Genomic DNA, 11,489 nt, shown 5'->3' on the forward strand with positions numbered 1-11,489 from the left:
GAATGATCGGAAACAGAATATTTGGAAGTCAGAAATGGAATCTAAACCTAAACGCAATTATATAAGAAAGTAGGCGTGTCATGCACGGGAATAATGGGTGTTAGGGTCAAAAGTTTTGTGTGGTTGAAGAAGAAGAATGAGAGTTAGGCAAGGTGTTTGAAATGGGGAGCCAAATACAAAGTTTGGAATAACTTGGGTTGAAGAAAAAGGTTAAACAATAATTAAAAAATAAATAAATTTAAATCTCCGATCTCTCTATCATATCTGTCAATATATATATATATATAATTTATTTTATCGGGTTTTTAAATTTTATTGTTTTGTTTATTCAAAGCATTATTAAAAAGATGATATATTATACGAGAAAATATTCTCTAAAATAAATTATATTCACTTTAAATCTAATATTCTATGAACGATCTCACTAGAAGACAAATCAAATTCGACTAATCTTATAATAGGAATAATAATATAAAGTATTATAAAGTAACTCGATGGGTGAATTAAAGGATCTAATGCTCTATTAAAAGTAGCTAAAAATCTAATAAGAACCGCTTTTTTAATATATTATTATTATAATTTTTGTCGATCCAATTCGAGAAAAGAGTACTACAATGGAGCGGACTGACTTTAACCAACTATTTAGTTGTTAATAGATTTATGCTTTAAAGTCGGGATTAAAAAACTAATTTTTTTAATATATAGACGGAATAGAAATATATTTTAAAACTCGAGATGAAAATACGAAATTTTTTATTTAAAATATTATTCTCTATCAGCCAATGGTTTCTATAAAACAATGTCCACTTATTTGTCTTGTTTATTGAGACAACAAAATTGGTAATTTAATTAGAAAAATACACGTCAGAATAATAATAATAATAATAATATTTTGGTTAGGTATGAAATTAAATATCAAGATTTCTGCCATCTACCAACTTACGTGTAATCTTTATAAGCTTTGAATATTTGGCCAAATAAGGAAAGCCGGGTGGCCAAATCTGTCCATGTCATTAGCTGATGTGGCCGCTCCAAAAAATAAAAAAAAAATAAAAAAAATAAAAAAACTGAAACTAAAACACCCCCTTAACTGAAATAACTGTCGCTTCAAATATCCACTGGATTTTCAGTTACAAATCATGGCCCCCACACTTTTTCACTAATAATAATTACAGATTTAACTTAATTAAATAAATGGGCCCCACTGTTCACACTTGTTTCTGATGGGACATGTCATCCCAGCTTGGCAATGATTCATCTGGGCCCACTAATTAGTGCCCTCCCCACCCATTTTGCTTTCTCCACCATCAAACCTTCTTTTTTTTCTTTTTCTTTTTAACCTTCTAATTTTAATATCTACTCGCTCCATAGAGTTTTTGTCACATATATTTTTTTTTTATAATAAGGTCGGAGTTAGGTTAATGAATATAATTCATAGTTCAATATTGTAACGTTATTTTCAATACAAACTTTATATAAAAGTCGTTTGCTGCCTTTAATCTCGAACCTTCAATAAAGAATTATACTATTTTTTAATTAAAGATATTATTAAATTAATAAATTTAAGTACAGAGATTTATAAAGTCATTATTAGAATTTTACATTTGTCGTACGTACGATCGTCGATGGTGAATCACTTCAAAATATTTTTATAAACCCTAATTTTCTTACTTTCTAATGATTATTGTGTTTGAAAAGTATATCTTACCCCACTTAATATATTAATCTTCCATTATCATAATATCTTGTCTTATCTTCTTCTTTTATAGCTAAGATGAGATATCTATCGTCTCAAAATAATAATATAATATAAAGTTCGGTTCCAACGTTTTGAACTTGAATTTCAATTTTATTTCTTTCGATATGATTTCACTCAAAGTATAGATTTCAACGTGGTTACGTAACTTTAATGTGTAAAATTGTTTTGGTCACATTAGGAGTGTACATAGCTTGGGTTTGAATCGACTGAAAAAAAACAACTCATCAGAAATTTTGGGTTGGATGGGTTGGTGTCTCGAACAATCTATATAGATTTCACAACTCAACCCTCTATTTCTAAGTTGAATTGTCACATAAAGTTCATATATCAAATATTTACAATTCATAACGCATCACTAACATTAATTACAGATGTTAAATATTTTTAATCTTTTTAAAATTAGGATTGAGTTGTCGACCCAACTAAAAAAATGTCAACCTACAAATCAAATTGGAAAAAAATCTAACTCAACCCAATTTTTACAATTTGGGTTGAGTAGTCTAGGTTGGTTAGATTATCGGGTCATACATGCAAAGATTCTAGCTGCTAATGATTCACTAACACATGTACCGTATTGAGCTATCAACTTCCAGAATCGTAATTAATGTCTCATCTATTGAAGACTAAAAAAAACCCTATTGTTCTAAAGTGTACGATGATTCGTGTCCAAATATAACACACCTTCTAAACCTAGTTTGTCAAGGTCTTGTTGTCCCTCTTGGGTTTGTTTTTTTATTTTCATTAGTGCCTATGGCACTAACTAGCTAGGATAGTCCAAGGATGAATTGATTGTCACCAATAATTTAAATATTTTTTCAAATTATTAATATCAACAAATCCAAGAGGTTATAACCCTATGTGGGCATGCAGCTAACTTTTTTAATTTTTCTTTTTTGGTACGAAAATTAATAATTGTAAAAATAATATTTTTATATTAATTTTAATTTTGTAGCTATAAATGCTCCCATAGTGGGAACTTTAGGGCCTAGATAAGCCATATAAATTTTCATAATTAAATTCAATATTTTAAAAAAAATTATATATATAAAGTAGTGTATACTAATTTAATTTTTAAAAATTAAATAACTGTAATGATTATTAAACGATGTCTTAATTAATCGAGCAGTGACAAAAGTGTTTGGAGTCATGTCGTCGAATTTGAATGGAGTGATTAGACAAGACTAGTTTTAAAAAAAATGTACCAAATTCCAACATAATATGTTATTTGATTTGAAACTCTAAGAATTTGATAAGATGTGTAACATGCGCACACTTTGATTTGATATCTACCTACCTTCTTAGACAACAAGATTTCATATTGGATTCTCGAGTAAAAAAGTATTGACATATGCATTTCGTGTTTGAATTAGGACTTGTCTAGTAAATCTAAAATGACAATAACTCGATGTAACCGTTCAAGTTTATTGCTAATAGATATTGTTTGCTATAAAAAGTTTTCTACACTTTTATAAGAAATGCTTTGTTCCCCTCTCGAACCGATGTGTAATTTCACAATCCACCTCTATTGGGGGCTCAGCGTCCTCGTTGGTACATCGTTCGATGCCTAGCTTTGATACTATTTGTAACAACCCAAACCCACTGTTAATAGATATTGTCCTTTTTGAGTTTTTCTTGTGGGCTTCCCCTCAAGGTTTTTAAATACTTGGGAGAGATTTCCACACTCTTATAAGAAATGCTTTGTTCCCCTCTCGAATCGATGTGGAATTTCACAATCCACCTCTATTGGGGGCTCAGCGTCCTCGTTGGTACATCGTTCGATGCCTAGCTTTGATACTATTTGTAACAACCCAAACCCACTGTTAAAACGTGTATGCTTAGGAGGGGTTGTCACACCCTTATAACGAAGGTTTCGTTCCCCTCTCCAACAGGTATGGGATCTCACACTTGAGCTTCTCAGTATTTGGGAAGATTGTAGGATATGCCTCTATTGAGATTATGTTGTTTGAATAAAACTAGAAGCAAAGCCATGAGAAGTTACGATCATGGTAAAAAAATATCTTACGATCAGGGGCATTCATATGACTCGAGAACCCGATCAACTTAGACTACCTAACCTAAACCATAAAAATTTCGTTAAATTACATTTTTTTCCTAGTTTGAATTTTTGGAAAATAACGAATTAGGTTCAGTTTACGGGTTGACATTAACCCGACCAGCTCAAAAATAAAGTTACAACCCAGCCCTATTTTTTAAAAATTAAGAATATTTAATATTTGTAATCAACGTTAGCAATGGGGTGTGACTCGTAAATGTTTGATATTTAAATTTAAAATATTTTAATGATAGAAGCTCATTCATTTTCTTCGTTTTTGAATTTGCATTTTATTTATTCTTGCGGGCTTCAATCGGCCCGGGCCACTTTTTGATTCTTTAGCGGCCCAGTAAAGAAGACAGAACAATGGGCCAGCCATTTTGTTCGTGGGCTTGAAAATGTCAATTTTCCAATTGCATACGGCCCAAATGCAGCGAACCCAGATTAAATGGGCCATAAAGCCCATATGAGTGTCTTGTCTCCAATCTTTTTTCGTTCTCCAAAATTTGAAATTAAAAACCAAAAAAAAAAAAAAAAAAAACCATGGAAATTAATATTTTAAATTAAACATCCACATATTAATATTATATCATAAAATTTTAAAAATATTAATTAAATTCTTAATTTCTCAAATAAGTCATCGACATATTTGATATTACATTTTAATTTAAAATTTTAAAAAATTTTAATTTGTTGACTAATATATAAAAAAAAATAAAAAAAAAAAAGAAGGAAGTTGTTAAAAATTTTAAAAAATAATTAAAATGTAAAATGGTAATTTAATAGTATATTACTTAAAATATGAGGGTATTTTTGTGTCCGAAAAAAAAGGTTTATAGTTTTTTAGTTCATGATATAAATAAAGAAAATGGTAGCGGAAGAAAGGTCCTAAAGATTCATGGTCTGCAGATTTTCCAATCGGAGACGAAGACCCAATCCCTATATCCAGGGAAACACGGAGCTCGGTTTCTCTTTTTAGATCATATTCCCTTGGGTCTCCGCCGTGTTCAATTCTCAAATCCCAATTGTCCCGTCATTTTCCGGGAAGAATCGGAGTTTCTGTCTGGGCGGGGGGTTTGGATTTTTCAAAATTATCCTCTATTGATCTCGTTGTCTTCTTAATTTTGATTTGGATAGATCGAACACCGGGATCTCTATCTCCTTGGCTGCTGCGTCGGATCGGAAAATTAGAGGCTGGACATGGATAATATAATCAGCAAACTTCGAAACTTGGATGCTTACCCTAAAATTAATGAGGATTTCTACAGCCGAACGCTCTCCGGTGGCGTTATTACGCTTGCGTCTTCTGTTGTCATGCTTTTGCTATTCATTTCCGAGCTACGTAGGTTTTCCCTATCTATCAATTTTATCTTGCCTGCGCGTTTGTTCTGTACATTCATAATTGAATCCTGATCTCATCATAATGTGTATTTCAATTGAATTTTATTATATATTTTTTCTCTCTAGAATCTGTTCTGTTTTATGTACATTTCCGAGTCCCAGGCTGCATCGGGCAAGCCCGTCTGACTTTTGTTGGCGCCATTAGTTTTTTCCTTGTCATTCCTTCTTGGTTCAGCAGACAAGATTTCATCGGAATTATACATTATCATCAGAGTTTACTTCTTGATTCATATGTTCTTTATCCAAGTTCAGGCCATAAGATTACCAATATATCATGCTCTCATTAATTTCTGTTTTCTTGCTGTTTCTGTTTGAGTATATACTTTATAGATTTGCTTTCTTTAACTGCTAATACACTTGAAACTCACATTGGTTGTAGGGTTGTATCTCCATGCTGTAACAGAAACAAAGCTCGTAGTCGATACATCAAGAGGAGAAACCCTACGTATCAATGTAACTTGCCATTTCCTAATTTTGTATAGATATTGTGTTTATATGCTCATTATTTTGAAGCATTTCAGAATGTTATTATTCTTCTCTTGCTTTACCTTTACGTGGAGAATAATTTAGTTTTCAAGTATGGACATGTCAGTTGCTCTTCTCGGTTGTTATCCCAAGTGTAACTATGTCGTACATTGTTTCTCGATGTTTCTAGTGTTATGCATAAATTTACATTGTTTCTCGATGTTTCTAGTGTTATGCATAAATTTTTCTTTGTTAATCTATACATTTTCTCCATTTTTATTTGCAGTTTGATGTTACCTTTCCTGCACTTCCTTGTTCTTTATTAAGTCTTGATGCAATGGACATCAGTGGAGAGCAACACTTAGACGTGGTGCGTATGGTTACTTTCTGTTTCTCTCCTTGTCCAAAATATATTAATTATCTGAAATTGAGCTGCGTAATGCATGTCTGTGCGTGTGGTGCAAGATTTACATATTGTTTTCCCTGTATGCAGAAGCATGACATAATCAAAAAAAGGTTGGACTCTCATGGAAATGCTATTGAAGCTAGACCAGATGGGATTGGTGCTCCTAAGGTTTGTAATGTGATGACAATTTAAATTCCTTCTATCCCTTCCTCTTTCTCTGGCCATTTGTCGAACCATATGGAGCTAATCTAATCTGTGCTACGTTAGGGATGATAGTTCAATCGGAGAAACTCTGTCATCTAGTCACCATTGATTGTGCTTTGGATAATATGTATATTTAGATTGGCATAAATTTTAAAAAAAGTGATAAATAGATAACTGTTATCTGTGGTTGCTTTTATTGAGTGTTGGATCAATCCAAAGCTGGCCAACTAGAGTGGTTTACTTATGGCACCATTAGACGAAAACTCTACGATGCAAGCAATGATGATTAATGATTTAAAGTTGACCTTTTGCTGCAGTGATGAGATGAAAATAATATTGTGCTTAATCTACAATTCACGCAAACCAATAGGATGAGAAAGGACGTAGGATGGACTAGATGCAACATGATATATGATGGTTTACACACATGCATGTTTATGTGAAATTTTTTTAGTGTTTTTAGGTGATGGGAGGTTAAGAATCAATGGTGCTTGCAGTGGTAGAGAACACGTCTAGAAATTTGTAACATATAGCCATTTTTGAGAAAACAAAGGCCAGGAAGAAACTTGTATACAAATATCTTGACTTGTGCCAGTTTTTGTTTCCATTTTAATTGTCTAGCTTAATTTTGATGCAAATTTATATAGCAATGGACATCTTCAACAGTTTGATCTTTAATCCAATCAATAAAACTATCCGCCCATACATATGCTTTTTGTGAATCAGGCATTGCTGCTGTTATTTAATTGTCTTTTTTGCTATTGTTCGTTTTGACTTTGGCACAGCTAGAGAAGCCCTTACAGAAACATGGTGGCAGGCTTGAGCATAATGAGACATATTGTGGATCCTGCTACGGAGCTGAATCAGTATGACCTTCTTCATCCTCTTTTTTTTTTTTTTTAATATCTTTTTTTATAGATAACCGAACTTTCATTGTAAAGCTCACAAAAGAATGTATTTTTTTCTCATATGACTTGATTGATTGTTGAATATAGTTTCCCGGTTGCTTGACTACCTCTAAATAGTAGATGTGTCAGAAAATCTTATAGAAGTTCATGAGTTTGTTTGGTGGTTGATTGTGCAATCCAATAAGTAGGTCTATATCTTATGGCTATGGCCTATTCTGTTAAATTTAATTGACGTAATTTGACTTGATGAATTAAACTATTGGTTATGCGTTATGTCATTTTGAGTTTACTTTTTTTCTTCTTCTGTTTTTTGTATGTTTTCTTTTTGTCCACTTCTTCCTTTTGAGAAGGGGCTCATTGAAGATTAACATAGTTGGTGCTACATCCTCCCTCCTGCATTCGCAGTTCGTTTGCTTAACCTTTTTTTTTTTTTTTTAACTCCTTTATATTCGCAGGCAGATGATGATTGTTGCAATTCGTGTGAGGATGTTCGTGAGGCTTATCGAAAGAAAGGTTGGGCTGTGTCAAACCCAGATTTGATTGACCAGGTTTGTCAGGATGAGGGCTCCTGTTTATACGCATTCCTTTTATCCATACAATTTTGAAGTTGCTTCCAAGTTTGTTCAAGTATCTGGCGTTAATTATACATATGTATTCATGCCCCCTCATTAGTTTATTGCATGGCCATGATGTTTAAATTTTCTTAGCGAGACATTTTTATTTCAGAAGTTGAACTTTATTAAAATAGAAATATCTATTGCATAGCTTCTTCACCAATTGACATGGGTGAGATTTTCCATCCATTGTTGGAAGATGGATGAACTTTTGACCTCCGCGGCTAGAATGATGTTTTTCCGCCCTGCATTATGTGATATAATTTCTCGGGATACACGAGAACTTTTGCATATGATCTTGAAAGCATATTAATCCCATAGTTGCCCCTGATTAAAGATTATTTGACATAGTCCATAGCTTGAGACCTATTTTTGCTAGACAGTATTGGATTGAGATTTCATTGAACAAAAGCATACCCCATCCTTTTTATAAACAATCCAGTAGTCTTTGGCAACCTTTGAGATTTTCTATTAATTAAATATTTTGTATGACACTTTACCTTTTTTTTTTATTATTATTTTTTTTTAATGGATTGAGTACTATGAACATTACTTTTCCTTCATCTGTTATGTGGCATTCGTTGTATGAAAAGAGCATCAATTCAAGAATATCATTTCTCTAGGGTTATCTTGTTGACTTCGAATTTTCTCTTACTGCCGTCTGATGTAATAATATCAGTAAGATATGCCTAGTACCGTAGGGATTTCAGTGTTCTGTTAATAGGATGATTTTAAGGCTGATCTTATCTTATTCACTGTCATAATTTTGTAAATATTTATGATGTTCAGTGCAAAAGAGAAGGGTTTCTCCAAAGGATCAAGGATGAGGATGGTGAAGGATGCAATATATATGGATTTTTGGAGGTTAATAAGGTTGCCGGAAATTTTCACTTTGCACCTGGGAAAAGCTTTCAACAGTCGAATGTTCATGTACATGATGTGTTGGCATTCCAAAAGGACAGCTTCAATGTAAGATACATTTTAAACTTGGTCTGTCATTTTATAAAAAAACAACCTATGCCTAAGATTGAGTTAGGGTTCTTAGATTATCAGTCTAATTTAAGTACATTTTCTGATTCAGATAAGTCACAAGATTAACAGATTAGCATTTGGAGAATATTTCCCTGGCGTGGTGAATCCTCTGGATAGGTAGGCTTTCACTTCTTTTCTTGGAGCTCCTAGTTTACCTTGAGATCTCCTTGTACTATGACCTTATTTGCATTTATCTTTAATATTTTAATTTTTCAACTGTGAAGCGTGCAATGGATGCAAGAAACACCAAGTGCAACATACCAATATTTTATCAAGGTTAGTTTTTGGATTGTTTTGAGAATGAACTCCTATGAGTTTGGAGATAGTATTCCTTATGAACCCATAACCAGCCCCTTAATTAGCTGATGTGGGACTCCCCTCTCCCAACATCCTCAACAATCCTCCCCTTGAACCAAGTACACCATAGAACCATAGAGCCTCCCCTGAGGCCCTATGGAGCCCTCAAACAGCCCCTTAATTAGCCGATGTGGGACTCCTCTCCCAACAATCCTCAACAATCCTCCCCTTGAACAAAGTACACTATAGAGCCTTCCATGAGGCCTATGGAGCCATCGAATAAAGTACACTCTTTATTCGACACTTGAGTCACTTTTGATTACACCTTCGAGGCTCACAACTTCTTTGTTCGACATGGCTAAGTTAAAGGGCATCACTTGGATACCATGTTAAGAACCATGACTCTCCACAATGGTATGATATTGTCCACTTTGAGAATAAGCTCTCATGACTTTGCTTTTGGTTTCCCCACAAGGCCTCATATCAATTGTGATAGTATTCTTTACTTATAAATCCATGATCAATCCCTTAATTAGTTGATGTGGGACTCTTCTCCCAACAATCCTCAACATTATTGTAATGAAGATATATTATATATCACATCATTCCTAGTAGGTTAGCTGGAGCAAGTCGAGTAGAGTTTCATTTGCTGTCTTGTTTTTGCAGGTTGTACCAACTGTTTACAAGGACGTTAGCGGGAATACCATCCAGTCAAACCAGGTTGATATTCGTAAAACTCTGAAATCTGATTTATTGTAATTGTTACTACATATATGTGTCATATATTTGGGCAATGCCATAAAGATGAGAGCCATGGATTGTTGCAGTTCTCTGTCACAGAACATGTAAGGACTGCAGAAGTTGGACGGCTTCAGTCACTTCCTGCAGTTTTCTTCTTCTATGACCTTTCTCCCATCAAGGTTGGTTTTTCTTACATGTTCAATTTGTGATGAAATAGAAGATTAACTTTTCGTTACTCTTATAGCTGTTTGTTTTGTATGTTATAGGTCACATTCACCGAGGAGCACGTGTCATTCCTCCACTTCTTGACAAATGTATGCGCTATAGTTGGAGGTACTTAACGAACTCCCATCCTCTCGAATTGCTTTACTTCATTTATTTGGTACCGACCTCGTTACATCTTTATATTGAATTGATGGTAGGTAGTACATTGCCAATTCTCTTGGTAAAGGATACGAAATAACATCAGTATGTTTCGTAATTAAGTAGGGCATAGTTTTCATTCTTCTTAGCTAGCTTAACTATGCCTTAAAAAAAATATGAGTTTCTTTTGTTCTCGAAGGGAAGAATGAACCTGTTTATGCTTATTGAGTGGTATGACTAACCGAGGAAAATGCTTTCATGGTGGTTCGATCCAGGCGTGTTCACGGTCTCAGGAATATTAGATTCATTCATATATCATGGTCAGAAGGTGATCAAGAAGAAGATGGAGCTTGGTAAGTTCAGCTGATAATTGAGCTCGATCTATTTGAGGTGTCGATGCTGCTTATGAAGCCTGGCAGCAAATTACAACTGTGAGATGATCAAATCAAGAGAATGAAATGGTTTGATCGCTGTATTCAATTATGGATGAAGTTTGTTGCCATGATTTTAGTGAGTTAGAAAGGAAGGAGCTTAGCTTAGCTCTCCCAGCTCTGTTCCATATTTAAAAAAAAAAAAAAAAAAAAAACCACTTGTTTACAGTTTAACGAGCCCTTTTAACTGTTGTCGTAAATGTGAATATCCACATGAAGAGGTAAAAGACAGGATTCTCATCATCTCTTAGATTCCCCTCACCCTCCACCGTTGGATTTCTTTTTGTCATAGGTTTGACTTTTGACTTTATGATTCATAAATTTTAATGGGTACACTCTATATTCTCATAATATCGCATTAATTCAGTAAATAAATATATCTTTGGAAGTTCAATTAAAAGGAAGAAAGGGATAGTTTGGGTTCATACCAATCACTTTTGGTGCCAAATTAATTCCCTTTATTCCTTTTCTTCAACTTCAAGTTTAGTAGTGGTGAGTCGGTGACATCCTACGTGGCTTACATTAATTTTATTTTAAAATTGTTAATCAAATTTTTTATAATGGAAATGCATGAATCAAATAGATGCAAAAATAATTTAATAGAATTTTTTATAGGCTTTTGTCTCTCTTTTTCTTTACTTATTTAATAGTATTCTTTTACCATTTCGGTGGTAACTCATTTCGCTGTCTTGATTTTGTGGGTTCAGAAAGTCTCTTCCGTGTTCACCTATAGTCTTTGCGAGCCGCGTTTTACTGTGTTCACCTATAGTCTTTGCGAGCCGCGTTTTACTGTGTTCACCTATAGTCTTTGCGAG

The 11,489-nt window shown here is 33.6% G+C and overlaps 1 protein-coding gene across 1 annotated transcript; it reads left to right on the forward strand.

The window, feature by feature from the left end:
• Positions 1–4,686: 4,686 nt before the first annotated feature.
• LOC111492155 (endoplasmic reticulum-Golgi intermediate compartment protein 3-like) lies at positions 4,687–11,025 on the forward strand. The gene is made up of 13 exons (XM_023141411.1): positions 4,687–5,154; positions 5,593–5,666; positions 5,965–6,048; positions 6,172–6,252; positions 7,074–7,154; positions 7,652–7,744; positions 8,600–8,779; positions 8,892–8,959; positions 9,067–9,118; positions 9,806–9,859; positions 9,967–10,059; positions 10,147–10,213; positions 10,519–11,025. Exons 1-13 carry the CDS (start codon positions 5,013–5,015, stop codon positions 10,608–10,610), a joined length of 1,161 nt encoding a protein of 386 aa, XP_022997179.1. The 5' UTR covers positions 4,687–5,012; the 3' UTR covers positions 10,611–11,025.
• Positions 11,026–11,489: the final 464 nt, after the last annotated feature.

The sequence above is a fragment of the Cucurbita maxima genome, unplaced genomic scaffold (genome assembly GCF_002738345.1).
Source record: "Cucurbita maxima cultivar Rimu unplaced genomic scaffold, Cmax_1.0 Cma_Scf00017, whole genome shotgun sequence".
Taxonomy (NCBI): Eukaryota; Viridiplantae; Streptophyta; class Magnoliopsida; order Cucurbitales; family Cucurbitaceae; genus Cucurbita; species Cucurbita maxima.